The 21,785-nt window shown below is 37.3% G+C and overlaps 1 protein-coding gene and 1 pseudogene across 4 annotated transcripts in view; one reads left to right on the top strand and one right to left on the bottom strand.

Moving 5' to 3' along the window:
* Positions 1-14,041, bottom strand: part of MCM9 (minichromosome maintenance 9 homologous recombination repair factor) — an 86,046-nt gene extending 72,005 nt beyond the window's left edge. Inside the window, exons 1-5 of one of the 3 annotated variants that reach the window (XM_079148999.1) lie at positions 13,755-14,041; positions 10,980-11,298; positions 6,287-6,603; positions 4,838-4,919; positions 1,601-1,801 (exon numbers count right to left, since the gene is read on the bottom strand). In XM_079148999.1, the coding sequence (XP_079005125.1) occupies positions 1,601-1,801; positions 4,838-4,919; positions 6,287-6,603; positions 10,980-11,283 (904 nt within the window). In that variant the 5' untranslated portion in view covers positions 11,284-11,298; positions 13,755-14,041. Of the gene's footprint in view, positions 1-1,600; positions 1,802-4,837; positions 4,920-6,286; positions 6,670-10,979; positions 11,299-13,754 lie in introns of those variants that run through there. The other 2 variants (XM_079149000.1, XM_079149001.1) reach the window with 2 other exon arrangements.
* A 6,381-nt stretch (positions 14,042-20,422) lies between these two features.
* Positions 20,423-20,945, top strand: LOC306666770 (small ribosomal subunit protein eS12-like; annotated as a pseudogene). Its single transcript has one exon. The product of its transcript is annotated as a small ribosomal subunit protein eS12-like (transcript).
* Positions 20,946-21,785: the final 840 nt, after the last annotated feature.

Genomic DNA, 21,785 nt, shown 5'->3' with positions numbered 1-21,785 from the left:
AAAACCTTTTCGATCTAAGATAACTAAGTCACCCTGGACTAGGTTTGGATGGCCCAGCAGACTTCAACACCAGGGTCGAGGGGTCCTTGAGGTCAATGTAGTCCAGAATAAAACTTCCTGAGACTCATCCAAGTCAATATCCATACTACTGAGAAAAAAGTTAACCTCCAAGAGGAGCAGTAGAGCAACTTCCAGTCTTAAGACTGGCAGAAGGAAGATGCCCTGTTGGAAAGAGATCCCTACCTTCACCTCTCCTCTACCAGTACATATATATACTTTGAAGTGGTCAAATACAGTGCACTGGTACCTGATATGCAGGAAACAAAGATAGGAGCAACAAGATGGATTCTTTAATCACCAGCACAAAGCACTTGTGATCTGGTTAGAGCACAACATGATGACCAACCTTCACTGTTATGTTATAGAGTTGAGCTGTGGCACTGGAATGAGTAAGGAATGACTGCACGCTGAGGAAGAGTTACAGATTATTATAAGGACCTGATCCTAAGAAACTAATTTTGATCAAAAAGTTTACTTAAAAATATATGTGATTCTTAAAGTGCTTCCTTAACAGAGAGACAGTGAAGAGAACTTTGTGTTCTTTTCTATATAGATCAAATAAAAGATCAAGAACTATTACAAATGTGTTATACACTGAAGTAAAAAAAAAAAAATCCTGCAAAATATAAACAAATTCCCCATGTTTAGGTAAATGGAAGCTTTATTTTATGAAATCATATCTGTCTAGTTCTGCATGTGATTAAAAATAAATATGTTTGATTTGAAGTGAAGTTTATTAGAAATAGTCTATTACTGGCTTCAGTTTAGTTTTCTCAGAAGATGCGTTCAAGGAAGAATGAAAAAAAAGCATTTAATTGGTGTTTTATACATTTGGTATTTTCAATAAAAAAAAACTATATACTCAAAGGCTGTGATATTTTATTCTATGTAATTACATCTTAGTCTGACAATTTTTGCTGTGATGACAAAGCTTATTCTTTGCATCTTCTCTCTCACCATCTCCTTCCTATTCCCTCCCTATTTTAAAATCTTCAGCTAAAACAATGAGAAGTTATCTTTATTATCAAAAATACATTAGAAAGGGGCTGGAATTGTGGCTCAGTGGTAGGGTGCTTGCCTAATGTATGAGACATTGGGTTCAATCCTCAGCACCACATAAAAATAAAGTACTGTGTCCATCTACAACCAAAAAAATAAATTTTAAAATACATTAGAAAATAATGGCTTGAAGAGGATGAGGTTTTATAATGTGATGAGTTTTGCCTTTTTAAGGAACTACTCTTAAAGTAAAGAAAGGTAAAAAGGTAGGAAACTCTGAAACTGTTCTGGCCCTGTAACAGGTGTTTGAAATAACAGAAAGGGGTAACCTTCAGAAATATCTCTAAGAAGAAAAGATTATACCAGAAAAGGGCTTCAAAGGGAGACTACATCTAGAGGTACTAATGCTACCCTTTGAACTATGCCACTGACTTATGCAGCATATAAGGTTGTCCCCAAATCACAGAGATCATATTTAACTACTGAATTTAATGCTATTAATATGTAAAAGCTTTATAAGCTTATAAGCTTGATCACAAACCTGCAAAGGGATCATTCTTATAGTATTCCCAAAAGTCTTCAAATTCCTTTCGGACTTCCTCATCCATGATAATCCCCGATGACTGCTCATTATTTACTTGGACATAGTTGGCTTTCAGAACTATCTCCACTTCACAGCGTATGTCTTGCTGAAAGGGCTTCCACCGTTGCATTACAACCCCATAAATGGTGAGGTCATCACCTGGAAAAAGCACCAAGTGAGTAATGCTGGACACAAGCTCATGTAACAAAGGACCTGAAATTATAAATAATTCATTCATCCAGAAAATAATTTGGAGGCAAAGGACACCACAGATTCCAAATTTTTTTTTAAAGGCACTTGTATATGCACTGCTAAAAGCTGAAATCAGTATCTTTGCTTTTTATAGTATGGGATAATCAAACCAAATTATCACTTTTCACAGGAAAAATAGTTTACTGGATGATTTATTCATTGCTGTTAGGTTGGGTGACATGCTCATCCTCTCAAGAGTTTCTAACCATTAAGTTCCCATTTAGAGATGCTGCAGCCGGGTGATCAAACTGGTGTCAGAAAGACAATCTTGTGATGCCTAGCACCTAGTTTAGTTTTGTACATGTTTATTTTTACTTTCCCTATTTGTTAATACTTTACTCACTACCTCCTTTTTAAAACTGAATCAAAGGGCCTATGAAATCAATGAGTACCTCTTTTATTTCAAAGTAGGAAAGCGCAAAGTAACAACCCAGCTCCTGCCTTCCTGGTGATTCCTCCCTTCCTGAAAAAAACCACCTATTCTTGGTAGACAGATTATTAGATTGATGCATTTTCCTAAAAGGCCTGAGTAGTTCATATGCACATCATCAATGACATCTGTGTTTACTTCATACAATGAAATGTATCAGTTAACAAGGAAATATGAATGCTTGGCAGTCAGTATTTTTGTACTGGAGAAACAAGTGCCAAAACCAAAAGAACAAAAACCCACAAACCTAATCCCCCCAAATTTCAATCACATTGAACATGGGATATTAGACATACCAAAGACAAAATTTTGGTATTTATATTTTGCACAAAAAACACTGTCTCAGAACTAACAGGTAGCTTCATGCCTGAGCTTTTGTGCCAAGTGTGTGCTATTTGCTGATGCAAAATGCCTTTCACTGTCTAAATTTCAATATATAATGTATAATCTGAAGTTTTGATTTCCTGAAGAAAAGTGTTCCACAGATGCTAAAAGCATGGAACCGATAGTGCCAATTTACAGAACAGAAGACACATTTCTAGCTAGAGGCAACTTTATACTAAATGGTGACAAATACACTAAATAGGTACTTTTCACATGGTTCCAAGACTTTTCCTAAGCCACTGCTTGGATGGTTTTCAAAGCCAATTGGGAATAATTATCATTTTCTATACTGTCTATCTATCTCAAACTTTTTATTTATTTAGTTATTCATTTTTAATTTTATTTGGTACTAGGGATTAAACCTAGGGATGCTCTACCACTGAGCTATATCCCCAGATCTTTTTTTTTTTAAATTAATTTATTTACTTTGAGACAGGGTCTTGTGAAGTTGCTTAGGGTCAGCTCTACTAGCTCTATTAGCTATTGCTCATTAGCTATGTGACCTTGGGCAAATTACCTAGCCTTCTTGACCTACGAATTGAGAATAGTTGGATTTACGTTACAGGACAATGAGAATTAGGTCAGATAATGTATGTAAATTAATGTAATATCAAGAAAACAGTAAGTACTCAATAAGTATTAGCTATTTTCATACAAAACTTGCCTTACATTTGTAGAGCAACTAATACCTTTGAAAACTCAACATTAAAATGTTTTCATTCAAACACTTGTTGAATAGCAGATTTATATCATTAGAACAACTGTGAGATACATGTGGCAGTTCAAAGCAGTGACTATTCATTTTAAACTTTTGTATATTTTATAGTAAGTATATAAACTATTATTTTCAAGAAGCTAAAATTCTTACATTTAAATAATTCAATCTCTTTTTGTGCCTCTATCTTCTGCAGCATCTATATTACTGCAGCCATTCCCAGTCAGACCCATCTTCTCATCTGCTGCACTGACAGTTGTTAGCACATAACCTCCAACTTTACTACTTTGCATATTTCAAACTGGAGTTTCTACCCAAGCTGTAAATTCCTGAAGGGCAAGGATTATTTATATATTTACACATATGTATTTAAATCAACACCAAATTTTAAATTATTGCTAATTATTGATTTTAAAAAATCTTATCCACTCTTTCCAATCTATCACCATAGTCAGTACCCTATCATATCACACCCAGGTTGCTTCATTAGCACCTAAATTGCTCTGCCTACTTCCAACTCTCTCCTATTGATTTCAGAGGTCTGTGGATTGACAGACTGCTTCCATCCATCCTTTATTATTAATGACATTTGAAAGAAAAATAGCTTATGATTCATTTTCAATGCAAAAAGAATTCAGTTTAAATGAAAACGTTCTCTACCAAAGGATATTCTACTGTTCAAAATCAGTGTGACTCCTGTAATAATGTCACCAATACAGAGTAGAGAAGAAAAGTCACCTTTCTTTCTGGCATCTGAAAGACTTTCAGTAGCATTTGACAGTCATATTATTTGATCCATTTTATATAATTGTTCACTAAATTCACTAGATTCTTTGGGGTGGGGTGAGAGAGAGAGAGAGAGGGACAATCCCCACACATGCTAGACAAATGCTCTACCACTCATCTATATATCCCCAGCCCAACCCGAGGTATTTTTGAGTTGCTGCAGTTAAGCTATGGCACACTGAAGAGAGCTCTGGAATAGAAATCAATGGACCTAGATTCATACTTCTGCCATTTAACATTCTAAGTGACCTTGGGCAAGTAGTTCTTTGTCTATAAAACAAGCAGTGAGGCTAAATCTCTAAGTTCTAGTCCAGTTCTTTTCTTGTATCACCTCCCATCTCCATGCCACTCTCTACTCTCAAGGGTGAACAATTAAGCTTCTATATTCTCTTGCAGTGATCTTGGGGAAAATAAAAAGTGACTTTTCCTAATAAATATGTAGGACTGCCTACAGAAGCTAAAAAGTTCATTCTTGCTGGGTATGTTGGTGCATACCTCTAGTCCCAATTACTCAGGAAACTGGGGTGATGAGGTGGGAGGATCACTTGAGTCCATGAGTTCAAGACCAGCCTGGTCAACATAATGTCTCCATCTCATTTAAAAAAAAAAAAAAAAAAAAAGTTCATACCAGATTTGCAACTGTCTACTAAGTCATCTTCCAGGATAACCTTCATAGATCGTGGAATACTTCCAACAGATAGCCTTTGAACCTAGCAAGAAAAGGAAAACAGAAAACAGATACTAAGCCTGTTTAAATACATGATAAGGATCTAGAAGTCAGCAGTATTCGAAATTACTGTTTCTATTTCTCTGGTATTGTCATACAATTTAATTATGATGGCGACTTAAGGAATTTTTCTTGAAAATTGTACCCATTATCAGTTTAAAATTCACTACTTTTGGAGTAAAAGGACCAATATAGAAAATGTCTCCTTTTAGATGGTCAAAATAAATATATGCTCCAACTGCTAAATTTAATAACAAAGCTACTTATTCAGAAAAGAGAGGTATTTCTTTCCTGATCTCTAGTCATAAGACCTGGGACAAATCACCAAGTCCCTCTGAGTACTCCTTAGTTTTATGCCATGTGGACATAAAATGATATTTCCCAGGCTTTCTTCACCTCGGTGTGGTCATGACTAAGTTCTGGTCAATGAGATATACACAGACATATTATAGGAGACTGCTAAAATGAAGACTTCGTGAGATGGTACATATATTTGTCCGTGCTTCCTATTTCCTGTTCTCTGACTGGAATACAGACAGAATGGAGTTGTAGCCATCATCCTGGACCACAAGAAAACCATAAGATAGAAATCCTGCATTAAAAGAGGTGCAGAAGATGAGTGTGGTGGTGCACGCCTGTAATCCCAGCAACTCAGAAGGTTAGGGCAAGAGGATTGCAGGTTCAAGGCCAGCCTCAGCAACTTAGTGAGGCTCTAAGCAACTTATTGAGACCCTGTCTTAAAATAGGAAATGAAAAGGGCTGGAGATGTAGCTACCTGGGTTCAATTCTCAGTACCAAAACAACAACAAAAAAGAGTGGTGCAAAAGAAAAAAAGTTCGAGTCCTCATCACTGTGGAGAATATTTACTAGCCTTGGATTGTCTATCTCCTGCTTATTTTAGATGAGAGAATAAACCTCTATGTTTAGTGAAGGAAAATCATGCTCACTTTTGTTAGACAGGATACCTTCTTTGCACAAGCAAATAAAACTGAAGCAAAACCCTGAATCCTGCTATACATACCATGTTTACCAACCAGTTAACATCACTTAATTTTCCCCTGTCCCTTTAGAATTCTTAAATATTCATTTTAAGAATCAACATACTTAGTAATTATTAAGTTATTCTATATATTCTTAGCAATGTTCTATCTAGAAATACAATTATTTCATGGCTTCTACATCTAAAAACTATATTCTAATATATGTGCGAATAGTTTTAAGCTTGATCTTCCACAAAATGATGACACAAGTCTGTGTATTCATTTTGTATTCCCTAATCCTAGCAATCTGACCACAATGGAAAACCACTTCTTCAAGTTTGTTATTTTTCTCATTTATTGGATCACTTACCTGTTCCTGAATTTTGATTTCTTGGTAATCTCTACACCTGGCTGGAGATGCGGACAAGCCTGAAAGGCAGGTGAATTTTGAGGAATCACAGTTCTCCAAGCTGGGACATGAGGATGGCCGGCAGAAGGTGTAGTATTGCTCAAAGTCAGCCTTGACCACAAATACATGTTTGCATTTGTTACACATGTAATCCCGCTCAAACTCCAGCACTTTCACCAGACTTGTTCGAATCACTGTCCCAGTGACAGACAAAAAGTGTCCCACATCCTTGGTTTTAGGGATGTGTTCCCTCACCAGCTCAGGACAGACAGGCAACCCTAACAGAAAAACAACACCAACTTACACCTTGAGATCTGACTCCATGAATATACTCTCCATATTTCCTGGGGGAGAAATTACAATTTCAGGAAAGAAATCTTTTTTGTTTTACTAAAGAAAAAAATCAGATCATCAACTCAATTAAGAAAATAGAAAGGACTTCAAATAACAATTTTCAATGGACTCTCAAATGCATATATCAAGATGCTATAATAACCAGGGTTACAAACAGAATTGATTCTCATAAAAGGTCTATCCCAGTAGGATCTAAATATGGGGTGTAATTGTAATCATATTTCACAAAGAAAATATTGCAACTTGCCACACATAAAATAAGTTGATGATTCTTTCAGTAAGTCACAAAGCAGAGAGATAAAGAAATGACAGCATGATAACCAAAGAGTTTCAAAGAGCTACCTGACTGGGTTTGGGTTTTTTTTTTTTTTTTTTTCTTCCCAGTTGAGTTCAGTATTTATAAATAACATAAATCTGATGGTGTTTCCAGGTCCTGACTTACCTAGAAGTTTACCCACAGCATCACTTTATCCTTTAAAAACCTGTGCTGTTCAACGTAAAAAAGAAAACAAACAAGAAACCAGGGAACTGAAAAGTTACAAAATGCCAAAGAAAAGTCTAACATAGAAATGCCCTTTATATTTGGCTGCAATGCATCACTGGAGTGGAAAGATGCTGGTTGTCATGGTCAAAGGCTACTTCCCAACAGGTTTATTAGGGTAGCATTTGTTACACTAACTAGTTCATGCCCTGTGGTCTGTTGCATGTCCTAAGAATTAAGTGGCTCAAAACCTGATTACTGTGCACACCAAAGATTAATCATTTAGATTTGCCAAACTCATGAGAAATAACCATAGTAGGTATCATTAACACCTTAAGATTCTACGGTGAGCATTTTGATATATGTACTATAAAAGCCTAACAATAATAGTAATCATCTGAAGGTAGTCCAGGCTAGTCTACTCACACATACATAAATTGTAGAGCCTAGCAAAATCATCAACTGAATGTACAATGGCATAAATAATGCCTTTTTATATCTGAAGGAAACTTCTACCCAAGAAGAATAAAAAGAAAGGTACTCCTTGGTTCCATGAACAACTTATACTTGCAGATGATGTTCCAGGCCCACATTATGCTAGACCACGACAAGTCTACATGAATCTCCTCCCCTTTTTTTCTTCTTTTTTTCAATCGGCACAAGAAAGTGTGCTGGAGACCTACTGCACTTGGAAAGAAGGCATACTGTAGGTGTCAGGAGGAGGGCCCAGCCGTACATTTCCCCTCCATTCTCAGATTTCCCTTCTGTCTCCCTGCTAAAGGGTAGCCAGAATAAGGGAGTCCCTTGCTGCTCTTCCCTAGCAAGGACACTGTGTCTAATCAATTATAATATCTCTTAAGAAGAACTATGTAAACAATTACAACTGATTTTCTAATAAAATTAACTTTTATAATTATCTTCTGCACTTTTATAGTACAGGGCAATATGTCATCATTAATGTTCTCAAATAAGAAATCTTAAAAGAACAGTGTACATCTTACTGAATCATGCAACTGGTACAAGTTAGGATAAGGTGTTATTTTTGTTTTGTTTTTCTAGTTAGTCTAAAGCATGATAGATTAAATGGTTTATTTTATGTAGTAAAGTAAATATACTTTTATTTAAAAAGGGTAACAAAGGTGAGTACATTTCTGGGTCTTCAGATTCTTTTCTTTCATTTCACATGATGATGTTTAAGATTTTATAATAAGAAGACAAAGGCAACATAATGTTAAGCCAAACTGGCCATATATAGTCAAAATTTTAGAACTATTGGAAAAGGCTGAGATACCACTTTAAAGGTCAATTTATTTTTAATAAATGGATTTTGACACAAAGAATTTTCTTCCTATATATATTACTATGTATGCTTTTCAATTATCCCTGTTGAATCACAAGGAGTTCAACTACTATTAGTGCTGAACACAAAAACCTTTATCATTCTCTGACCCATTCCCTGATAAAAGATCAAAGCAATTTTTGAAATAGAGATATGTCCACACTGATTATTTTAGGTCCAGTCACCAGACCAGCAGCACCAGCATCAATGAGAGCTACTGAAAATGCAAATTCTCAGGCCTCACACCTGCTATCCTCAATTAGAAACTGGGGGTGAGCGCAGCAATCAGTGTTTTAACAAGCCCTCCTGAAAATTTGGATGCTCAATAATGTTTGAAAACTACTGCTTTAAATAACACTTGAATATTATTCTTTGTTACTTACTTTTCATGTAAACCACTGATAATACCAAGTAAACTTTAGGCTAATAAAAATCCCAGAAGACAAAGTAAGAGATATAGGTAAAAGAAAAAAGAAAAAAGAAAAGAAAAGAAAGAAATGTAGGTAAAAGAATAAAATTCAATGCATATCTGGATATCCTGGTAAAACAAAGTCAGAAACTATTTTATGTTCCTAAGACCAATAAACCACAAAGGCATCCTGAGTTTTAACAATTAAATGCCTAATCTGTAGTCCAAGATGGAGGTGCAATAAAAAAATCAGACTATTTTAGGCCCTGATCATTTACATATGTTGTTCATTCTTCTTGGGACACCTCCATCCTTCATTGGCCTTATCTTCTCTTCTTGAAACCTCCAGTGCTCCCCCTAGGAGAACTAAATCTCTGTTCTATGAGCTAATATATATATACCTTACACATTTCTTGAGTGAGGCATGCATCATGTAACAATTACAATTCTGTACATATGTACAGATTTTGTACATATGTATGTATCTGTAGGCATACATATACCATCTGGTAAATATTTAATTATATAGATATCTCCCCCACAGCCTTGAGCACCCCCCAACCTCTTTTTGGTTTCCCAAGAACCTAAATTCATATACATATCATATTTATGGAATGAATGTTACTAAGATAATAACATAATTTGCAATTTCTTTTTAGAGAAGAATTTAAAAAATAGGCTAAAATCATTCTGAAACTGACAGAGTCACTTAGACAGAATTTCATTATTTAAACCTGAACATGGGAAGGAATCTAAACATAAGCGAAGCCTAGAATCACTTCCTAAATACTATTTCAACAACACTAACTAAAGCCTCTTTTAACAATTCTTTTGAAAACTCATTAAAAAGGAACATTTCTTCTTGACCTATCTAGTGCCCTTATGCACAATGATTAATAATCTTCATAATTTTAGCCTGGCAAATGTAAATGCAGGAACTATTTTTCATTTAAATCAAACTTCTGCTGACGTTTGGAATCTTATTTTGCCTCCAAGGAGTTCTACTCTAGAGGCTTCTAACCTTTTTGGAATCAGAGTAAGCATTTCTGTTGATTATAAATCCTCATCCTTCTCAGATGTACTGTAAGGTAAACATTTATTTTTTAACAAAGGGTATGTGTGTTTTCCAACTTAATTATAGGCTGCTTTAAGTATTCTGAAGTTTGCTTTCAATTTCACCAAATCCTTCTTTTTCATAAATAGACTAAGGTTGTACCTTCTTTTATTAGTTTATATAATGAGAACATACTTTAAATTTTAAAAAAAGACTGGATGGTTAACAGGGACTCTACAGGTAGTTTACTCAATGCATAGTTTGTCAAGTCTCCAAGTCCAGCATACTGCTCTAACCAGATATCTTCTAAATTCATTTTTCTCCTTTCATCATTCCACACATCTTCCCAGAAATAATTCCCATGAACTAATGAAAAATTATTACACTGTAGTGTTACTTTCCTAAAATTCTTAAGAGTGACTTTCAATTCTATCTACTCTGTTAAAACTCATTTTTAAAAGAAGATGAGGATCAAGGAGCCAGGAATTCAAGGACATGGCTTTGCCACCACAAGTTACTAATGACTCCATTGTACTTACTTAAAAATTAAGATGCTTAATCTGCCAATCCTTCAACAAAAGTGTATTGGGTTCCTGATAGGTGGACAGTACAATGCTAATCTTAACATATAAAAATAATTTCCTAAAATAGTTTTGAAGCTCACTAGGCAGGATCTACCACTTTTCTAATCCTTATATTATCAATTTTTTTATTGTCAGTAGTCACAAATGCTCATAAAACTGCTTGGGATTACAATTTTACACACATAGAGAATTTATATGACTACTGTTGTCTCCATACTCTTCTCTTTCCCCTCTGTCAGATGGCTATTCCCCCATGTCTAGAGATGATAATCATTATTCTAATCTGAAAAAAAGTGACCAGCAGCTACACAACACATAAGTATTTTAAGTAAAAATACAAATTATTTTTTAGTGCTCTGAATCCCACATTTATTCCATTTTCCTAAAATCTTCATAGAAAACTACATGTGGTAACATTCTTAAAGTGATTTACCTGATATCCTGGCATGAAGATTCTGCTTCATGGAAGCATCATCAGGCTGAGAAAGGGACTGGAGAATTGTCAAAGCTGATCTTCGGAGTGCACTATCAAAAATAGTTAGCACTTCATTGGGGAATGCATTGAAATATTCTCCAATTTCCATGTTGGTCTCGAAAAGGGTCATGGCATTAACTACAACTGAGTAATGAGCATCTTCATCTCTCTCCTTCAAGATTAGAAGAATATCATTCTTATGGTATTCTGAAGCATATGACTCAAATACTTGACCCACCAGCATAACTTGATCACTGTTCATCTTAAACCTAGGTTACTAAATAAAAAGAAAAAAATGGTATTGTATCTTTGATATTCAAGATTTTCACAAAAATTAACAAAAATGATTTTTTGGTTATAAATCACCCTGGTTTTAGGTTATGCTATAATCACAATACCTGAATTCAAACTTGAATTAGATCTAAATTATCTGTTATAGTTAGTTGTATAATAACATGTACTTTAAAAATGAGAAGTGAAATTTACACCAAAGAAATAAATGGTACTGATTATGGAAATCCAAAACGATACAAAATATTTTCCATATCTTTTTCCCAATCTTTCTCCTCACTAACCCTTTATTAATATAATTTACATAATATACATAAAAGATAACAGACTTTTCTTTGACCACATCACATACATATATTGTTGCTCTCAAGTATAATGTCTTAAACATTGCCAGTGGAGTTCTTTGCAAGTGTCCTGGTTCTACATATTATTCAAAGAAGAGCATATCATTTTTTCCTCTCTTTCTTTAATCACACACTCACATTTTCATCTGTATCCCACTATATAAAGAGATTCAGTTCTAACCTGAATAATCAATGATTTTCTTTAGAAATGTATATTTAGAGGTGAATCAGCAAAAACAAACATAACACCTATAACCCCACCTACTAGGGAGGTGGAGGCAAAAGGAAGTTTGAAGCTAGGCTGGACAACTTAGTGAAACCCTCCCTCAAAAATACAATCTAAAAAAGCGCTTGGGGATGTAGCGCAGCAGTAGAGCACTTGCCTAGCATGCAAGAGGTCCTGGGTTCAACCTCCAGTACTACATACACAAAAAGAGCACAAAAAAACTAGACAACTGAGGAAAGAAACATTAAAAGTTTTTGAATAATAAATAAGATTGGAAATAAAACATAACATATACCATACTTCGCCTATCTCATTCCCCTGGAAATCATCATCCTCTTCTTTCTAAATCTAGATTTGCAGATAAAAAGGGCCTACCCCATTCTATTTTCATGTATACAGTCAGACCACAAATCACCTATGCATAAAACCAACTCAATGTCTAGTTCCTAATATCTACCGTGCACAAGACATTATGCTGGCAAATGAAAAGCACAGTAAAAGGGACTCTATGTCTTCAAAGAACCAGAAGACAGATCAAATGAAATCTGCTCTGCCAGTGGTAAAAATGCAATACAAACAGGACCACAAAGGAGAAAAGAATTAAATTTAAACAGGGCAACAATCGCACTTGCGGGAGTGTAGCTGCACTGGGGCAGTTACAAATGAGATATCCAAATGTTTATCCAAACTCTTACATGGTTTGGAAACGGAGTAAATACCTTAGAAGAGGTGTACTTTAATATGATTTACTTGATTTATCCAACATTTATTGTAATAGGCTGTACAAATATGAGGATTAAATAAAATTGTTATAAAGTTTACAGTTTAGCATCCTCAATATCTGTTACATATGCTATGTATGATAGCCAGCGTGAGATTGAGAGATAAACAAATTTATATGGTAGAGAATAAGTGAACGTAAATTATGGACACCACACTGATACATGATTTGGTCTTAGGTAATAAAAATTCAGCTGAATGTAAAGCAGAAAAGCACTTGGCAGGAACTAACCACAAAGTACTTCCACCGATGTGGTCTTTGCTTAAAAACAAACAAAACCCATTGGGATCCCAAGGGTGGCCACAATAGAATCTCTAAATTGAATATGCATCTAAGAGAATCTTAAAGCCACAGATTTAGCAATTTGAAAAACAGTTCCATAAAGAGAAGGAAGAAGGAAGCTGCGGGATTCAAGTTTCAAATTAAGGTCAGATTAAATTTTGCCTAGTTAGATCATCAATTTATATCGTTTTATGGACCACCTTTTTGGGCAAAAGCATACTCTTTCAATATCTGTGCAATACGGACAAATCGAATATTTCACATGCAGTTCGTTTACTCTATGAACACGCCCACCCAGATACAGGATTAAGGCACGACTCCAGAGTTTCACTTTCCTTTTTTTTTCTTATTGAATATTTGGGGTCAGAACCATTTTTGCTTTAAGGAGAACGGCTAATGCAGAAGCTTGGGGATCCCGGTCGCCCCGCCCCCGCCGCTGGAAGCGCGCCCCCGGAGGGGGTGTGCGCCGACGCTAAGACCCGCCCCCTCCGCGCGGGAGCGCGCCGTCGCTGCTCCTCCTCCTCCGCGCCCGTCCGGCGGCGCGGCAAACCTGGAGCCGACCCGCTCCCACAGGAAGGCTCTACAAACTCAATTTCTAATCCACAGGGACTCAACCTCAGCCCCTGCCCTTAGACACCTCCGAAGGTCCGACCCGTACTGGGCTCTGCTCCCGGGCAGCTCCTTCGACTGACCGGTATCAGAGCTGAACAGTTTCTGAACTAGAAAAAAACGAGCGCGAGACTTAAAACTAACTACAGAAAAATAAAATGAATAAATCACCGCGAAATGAGGCAGCGGCTGTCACTTACTGACTGACACGCAGTGTCAGAAGTCGCCGGGGACGCGCTGCTCCCGAACGCGCGGGAGCTCCGGCCCGGCGGCGGGGTCGTCCCCGCAGCCCCTGGGGCACGAGGAAACCGGTGGGGGCGGGGCGTGCGCGTGGCCGCTCGGAGTGCCTCCGGCCGCGGGGGCGCGCAGACTCCGTGGGGTTAGCTTCGCGCCGGCGGCCCGGCCCGGCCTGCGTTCCCGACGGTCGACCAGCCGCGCACCGCCTCTACTTTGCAGCCCGGGCGGCTCTTCCGGGTAGAGACGCAGGCGGGCGCGCGCCCTGAGTCGCGGTGGGCTGAGAGCGGTGGGGCGGAGCGGGGAGGAGCCGGGCGGGTTGGGGAGGGGCGAGGAGGGTCCTGGGCGGGGTGAAGGGCGGGGTGCAGCTGGGACGGAGCTGGACTGGGGAAGGGGGCGCTGTGGGGCCGCTGGGGAGGATCCAGAGGGTTTTGTTTGTTTGTTTGTTTGTTTGTTTTGTTTTTGTTTTTTTTGGGTATATCCAAGGAATCTACCTAACCCACGTTTGCAAAGCTTCTCCCGATTCTGTTAAAAAGTTTTAGAATTTTAGATTTTTTTTTCTGGTACTAGGAATTGAAACTAGGGGCAATTACTACTGAGCTACATCCCCAACTCTTTTTGTTTTTTGAAACAGTCTCACTAAGTTTTCTAGGGCCTCACTAACTTGCTAAGTTTGGGCATGACTTTATCATCCTCCTGCCCTAGCTCCTCGGTTGCTGGGATTACAGGCATGCACTATGGCACTTGATAAATTTTAGCTTTTATATTTAGATTTAGGATCCAATTAGAGCTAATATTTTTATAGGTGGTGCAAGGTATGAATCTTAAGTCATCATTTTGTGTATGAATATGCATTGGTATTTGTTCCAAGATCTCTCCTTCTCACACAGGATGTGGAAAAAAAGGGAACTTTGAACTGATGTAAAAAATCAGTTTTAAAAATGTTAGACCTTTACTCTGTTCCGGTGATTTATTCATCTAGTTTTACAAATAAGTAAATAAATAATTCCTGGTCTTGATTCGTGTAGATTCAGAATGAGTCTTGAAATCAGATAGTATTGCCCTTCAATTTTCTTCTTTTTAAAAGTTGTCTTGGCTCTTTTGAATCCATGGTGTTTTCCTGTGAACTTTAATTAGATTGTCATTTTTTATTTTTAAAAACTGGGATTTAGATTAGACCTACACTGAATCTATAGATCCACATGAGAATAATTTATGTGTTAACAATATTGAGTCATATGACTTGAATAAGTCTTTCCATTTAGGTGTTATTCCATCAGGTGTTTTTTCTGTCCATAATATTTTGATCTTTTGTCAGTTTTATTCCTCTCAAATTTATCCCTAAACCAGGTGAGGTGATGCACGCCTGTAATCCCAGCATCTCAGGATACTACAACGGGAGACTTCAAGTTCAAGGCCAGCCTCAGCAACTTAGATTGTCTCTCAAAATAAAAAAGAAGAAAGGGCTGTGGATGTAGCTTAATGGTAAAGTGCCCTGAGTTCAATCCTCAGTATCAGTACTGGCGGGGAGGAAAACTATACTTTTTTATGCTTTTTAAGTGACAAGTTAAAATTTTCAGTTTTCACTTGGACTTTGCTAATGTATAGAAATTCAGTTGGGTTTGTTGTTGTTGTTGGTTTTAGCATTGATGTTGTATCTGCATTTTGTAAAAACCATCTATGAAGTCCAGTGGGAAGGTTATTCTGTAAGAAAAAGACAGATCTTTAAACAAATTGACTTTTGAGTATTAAATCAACGTTGCTTTTTTGAAAAAATTCCAACTCATTCATGATGTGTTATCTTTTTATATATTGTTTGCTAACATTTTGTTTAGAGCTTGCATGTTATATTTGGGGTATTCATCTAATTTTTTGTTTTGCTGGTATTTTAAGTTTGTAATGTGTTTGTCTTGTTTTGTTATCAGGTAATGCTAACTTCACAGAATGAATCAAGTTTTCCTTTTGATTTTCTAGAAAAATTTATGTAAAATGGATGTTTCTTCCTTAATTGTTATAATTTACCAGCAAAATTTTATCAACCTGGAGTTTTCATTGTGGGAAAATTTTAGTTACAAATTCAAATTCTTTGAAAGATAAGTGTTATTCACACTATTTCCAAGGGCTAGTATTTTGTCTTTCAAGGAATTGTCTATTTCATCTTAGTATCTAATTTTATGAACATGGACTTGTTTGTAATATTGCTTTATTATTCTTGGAAGCAAAAATAACTGAAATGGAGACAGAACTCAACAGATCAGCATGGCCTATCTTTTTTAAGTAGTGGAATGCACATTTTCAGGGAGAAAATGGCAACTGGTTACAAGAGGGGTCTGATTTTTATAGAGTTTAAGTGAAACTTGATCATACCAGAATGCATCTGTTGAGAAGTCAGGGGAAACAGTTGTGCAAGTTCAGAGTCAGGGGGAGCAGATGTGAAAGTTCAGAGCCCATTGTTGCTGAGAAATGGTGAAAGCCCAGAGCCCACTGTTTGTCTTCTCCCCCTGACCCCCACCCCAGACCCAGTGTCCTCCTTTCTCCCTGGGGATTGTTGTTTTACATATCCTTCAATTCTTTCAGTATGTAAGGAATCAGTAGTGATATCCTCTCTTTCATTCCTGATATTGGTATTTTCCTTTGATGATTGTCTTAGTCTGCTAGGGCTGTTATAACAAAATATCATAGAGTATGTAACCCAAACAACAAAATTTATTTTCTCACAGCTAGGCTGGTAGGTCTAGGCTCAAAATGCCAGCCAGTTCTGGTAAGAGCTGGCTTCCTGGCTTGCAGGTGATCATCTTCTGTGTCCTCACACATTAGAGAGAGAAAGAGAGCGAGCACCCTGTGGTATCTCTTCTTCAAAGGACATCAGTTCTATTATATCAGGACTTCACCTATCTGACTTCATTTAACCTGGATACCACCTTGATACCTCATTTAACTCTTGATGCCTGTTTTAGTCAGCTATTTCGCTGCTGTGACTGAAAGATCTGACCAGAACTATTTTAGGGGAGGAAAAGTTTATTTGAGGGCTCACGGTTTCAGAAGTCTCAAACCATAAGTGGCTGGCTCCATTTCTTGGGAATCAAGGTGAAGCAGGACATCATGGAGGAAGAGTGTAGTAAAGGGAAACAGCACACAAGATGATCAGGAAGCAGAAAGAGAGACTACACTCACCAGATACCAAATATATACCCCAAAGCCACACTCACAAATGTCCCACCTTCTCCAGTCTAACCTTCAGTTACCACTCAGTTAATCCCTATGAAGGGATTAGTTCACTGATTGGATTAAGGCTTCACAACCCAATCCTTTCTTCTCTGAACCATCTTGCATTGTCTTACATGTAAGCTTTTGGGGGACACCTCACATCCAAACTATAACAATGCCTTATCTCCAAACGCAGTCACATGGTGGACTAGGTCTTAACCCTCTGAATTTGGGGTTGGGAGACATGATACAGTCTAGAGCAGTGGTGATCTCCGTCCCATCCCCAACTGCATAGGACTTTGACTAGTGTCCTCCCCTGCAGATTTCAGCTGTTGCTCTGTAGTAAATATAGGGAGATTGTATCTAGACAGATTTCCAGCAGGAGTTACTTTTCCTGTCCCTCAGCCAGTGCCACTGGTAGGAGGGAAACTTTGATTCTCTTCAATTTTCTATTTGAGAATCTGATGGGGTTCCTGGAGGTAAGGCCTATGCGAGTGCGAGAACCTTTTTATGCTCAAGCCTCTTAGAACCTCTTGCTCACTCACTGGCACTTGGAGATCAGCAGTTCATTAAAGATTTCAAGTTTAATTTTCCTACCATTTTTTTATGGTTTGGATATGAGGGGTCCCCCAAAAGCTCACATATGGGACAATGCAAGAAGGTTTGAAGGAGAAATGATTGAGTTATAGCCTTGACCTAATCAATGAGTTAATCCTTGATGGGATTAGCTGAGTGGTAACTGGAGGCATGTGGGGTGTGGCTTGATGAAGTTGTTCATTGGGGATGTGGCTTAGGGGTATATATTTGTATCTGGCAAGGGGAGACCTTTCTCTCTGCTTTCTCATCATCATGTGAGCTACTTCCTTCTGCCATGCTCTCCCACCACGATGGAGCTGGCTGTATATGGACTGAGACCTCTAAAACCATGAGCCCTCACATAAACATTTTTTCTCCAAAATTGTTCTCATCAGATCTTTTAGTCACAGCAGTGAAAAAGCTGACTAAACATAAATTGGCACTGAGAAGTGAGGTCATTGCTGTGACTAACCTGCTCATGTGGTCTAGAAGCTTTTTGAGCTTTTTGGAACTGGTTGGAGGAATTTTGAGATGTTTAGCAAATGCAAACTCAATTTTTCTTGAATGGGTTCTTGATTGCTGCTGCGATCACCTGAGGACATTTGACTCTCATTCCTTCACTCTTCCAAAATGGACTCTGCCCCTGATTCTCCAGGGAGTTTCCAGAAGCTTTCAGTCTTGGACTGGGGTAGCACCATTGATCCCCTTTTTTCTGAGGCTTCAGCCTCTTGTACTGTGCAGCTACTGGTTCCTCCAGCACTCCAGCCTACAGATGGCCATGTGGACTATCCAGCTTCTGATTGTATAAGCCAATGTAATAAATCCCCTTTTTATAATCATACTTCCTGTTGATTCTGTTCTTCTAGAGAACCCTGACTAATACACATCTTATAGGCATTGGAGCATTTTTCAGATAACAAAAGTTCAGGACCTCTTTCTGCAGGCTTCATATCTTTCTCCAGATTTCAGGCTTTATGAGTTCAACTAGTTAATTCTTTGTTTTTTATTTTAATGGTTACATTGGGTTTATAGAATACATCTTTAACTTACTTTGTACTGTCTTCAAGTGCTATTACTACTTATATAAGAAACTTTAAGTAGTACACCTTCATTTCTCCTTCCCAGTATTTGTGCTCTTGTTGCCACATGTCTTGTACAGAGGTCCCCATGACATGTTGTTCATTTGTTTCATCTGCCAATTATCATTTAAAGAGATTTAAATAATAATAAAATGATGTTTATTCATCTAGTTACCATTTCCAGTGCTCTATCATTACTTCAATTATTTTTTCAGTCTTTTTTCCCACCCAGACTTTAGTTACACATAAAATTCTTTTGATAGTATTTTTCTTTCTGCTGAAAGTTTTTCCATTAACCTTTATTATAGTGTGGGTTTTTTGGTGATGAATTTGCTTAGTTTTGGTATGTCTGAAAATGTCACTCATACTTTCAAAAGATAGTTTTAGGGAGCAAGCATGAAACCATAGGGTGAAGGGTTCTTCCTCTCCCTTCTTTTAGTATATTAGAGAAGTTGTTCCACTGAACCACCATTTGATCCAGCTATCCCACTCCTCGGTTTATACTCAAAGGACTTAAAATCAGCATACTACAGTGATGCAGCCACAACAATGTTTACAGCAGCTCAATTCATGATAGCAAAACTGTGGAACCAACCTAGACGTCCTTCAACAGATAAAGAAAGTGTGGTAAATGTACAAAATAGAATATTACTCAACCTTAAAGAAGAATAAAATTATGGCATTTGCAGATAAATGGATGGAACTGGAGAAGATGATGCTAAGTGAAATTAACCAATCCAAATAACCAAAGGCTGAATGTTAGATTCTCTGATAAGTGAATGCTGATCCATTGTGTAGAGAAAAATGAAGGAACTTTGGATTGTACAGAGGGGAGTGAGGGAAGAGATGGGGCAGGTGGGGATGGGAAGGACAGTAGATTGAGACAGACATTATTACTCTAATGTCATGTATGAAAAAAATAAAAAATAAAAGTTTAAAAAGAGGCAATTAGAAAAACTGTAAAAAAAAAAAAAAGGAAAAATAAAGTTGTTTTACTATATTTTTCTTGTGCTATTTCCAGTGAGAAATCTGCTGTCATGTGTTATCTTTGTGTTACACTGTCCTTATATAACATTTTCCTCCATCTGGATCATTTCAAAGTTTTGTCAATCACTAACTTGAACAGTTTATGATTTGGCTTCATGTATTTTTCTTCATGTTTCTTGTACTTGAGATTTGTTGAGTTTTTGCATATGCTGCTTTATAATTTTCATTCTATTTGGTAAAAATTTTGGCCTTTATTCCTCCAAATATTTTTTTCTGCTTCACATTTTTTTTTTCTGTTCTCTCCTCTGGGGACTCCAGTTACACATCTATTAAGGTACTTGACATTGTCTGACAAAACTTACTGGTACTCTTTTGAGGTTTTTTTTTTTTTTATTATTATTCATTTTGAATAGTTTCTATTGCCATGCCAACCAGTTCACTAACCATTTCTTCTGCAATGTCCAATTTGCTGCTAATCATGTTCAAGGTATTTTATATTTTAGCCTTTACAGTTTTTAATCTCTAAAAGTTATATTGAGGTTTTTTTCTTCTTTCTCTTTGTGCAGTACTGAGGAATAAGCCTGAGAACCCAAGCATGCTAGGCAAGCATTCTCCAGTGTGCAACGTACCCAGCTTTAAAAAATAAATAAATAAATAAAAAAAATTTTTTTTTGAAACAGGTTCTTACTAAGTTGCCCAGATAGCCTCAACCCTGAGATCCTCTTGCGTCGGCCTTGCGAATATTTGGGCCTTTTAAAAATATTGTCGCTCTTTCCCTGCCACCACGGAGTCACAGGGAGGCGGAGGCTTGGGTTCGTTCAAGATTCGGCTTCACCCGTAACCCACAGCCATGGCCGAGGAAGGCCTTGCTGCTGGACGGGTAATGGACGTCAATACTGCTTTACAAGAGGTGCTGAGGACCGCCCTCATCCACGATGGCCTTGCACGTGGAATTCGCGAAGCTGCCAAAGCCCATCTAAGAGACAGGTCCATCTTTGTGTGCTTGCATCCAACTGTAATGAGCCTATGTATGTCAAGTTGGTGAGGTCCTTTGTGCTGAGCACCAAATCAACTTAATTAAGGTCGATGACAAGAAGAAACTAGGAGAACGGGTAGACCTTTGTAAAACTGATCGAGAAGACAAACCCCATAATTATAGTGGTTGGTTGCAGTTGCATCGTGGTTAAGGACTACGGCAAAGAATCTCAGGCCAAGGTTATCATCAAAGAGTACTTCAAAGCAAGAAACGAGCAAATACAATTTTCATTCACATTGCTGAAAAGAAAAAAATGAAAGAAAGAAAAAGAAAAATAATATTGTCTATTGCATCTCAGTCCAGATTCTCTCCTGCCTTCACATTTGCATTTGCTGTTACTCTCAGAGAACACTCATTCCCCAATAGTTTAGTTCATTCACTCCCTTACAGCCCACTTCACACCTCATTGTACTCACTCTGATACAATGCCTACATGATGAGATGAAGTGAGGTGAATGAGTAAGCACTTACCATGGACTGTGCCTGTAACTTTTGAATTATGAGGTGTGAAGACAGAAAATTGGCATGGAATTTTTCTTCCTTCACAGTTTATGCATAGAAGATTTGTTCTTACCTTAGATCTTAGCAACTTCAGCATATGACTTTTTTTTTTCTTTCCCTATTTAAGTACTTGCACTTTTTCAGTTAGAGGTACAAGCATTTCATAACTTCTTTGGCATCCTAATTGCTAGCGTCACTATTCTTGAACTTTGGGGCCATTCTTACATAAGAGTTACTTGAACACAAGAACCGTGAGACCATGAAAGTCAATCTCATAAGCAAGATGGCCATAAACTGACTGACAGGAGGCACATACAAGGTGGATACATCAGACAGTTTACTGCTCAGGTGGGACAAAGCAAGATCACACAAGATTGTATCACATTACTCAGAAGAAATTTTGCAATTTAAAACTCATGAATTGTTTGTTTCTGGAATTTTCTAGTTAATATTTCAAATTGCTGTTGACCACAGATAATTGAAACCATGGAACATGAAACTGCAGATAACAGGGAATTATTGCATTGTAAAAAATTGAAATGAAGGCAGCTTTCTGAAGATACTACCAATTTCCCTGAAAGAAGTTTCCTGCTTCACCTTCTATTTAAACG

This window comes from Sciurus vulgaris, assembly GCF_902686455.1.
Source record: "Sciurus vulgaris genome assembly, chromosome: 7".
Taxonomy (NCBI): domain Eukaryota; kingdom Metazoa; phylum Chordata; class Mammalia; order Rodentia; family Sciuridae; genus Sciurus; species Sciurus vulgaris.
The sequence above is the reverse complement of the archived record's forward strand: the minus strand, read 5'-3'. Positions and strand labels throughout refer to the sequence as shown.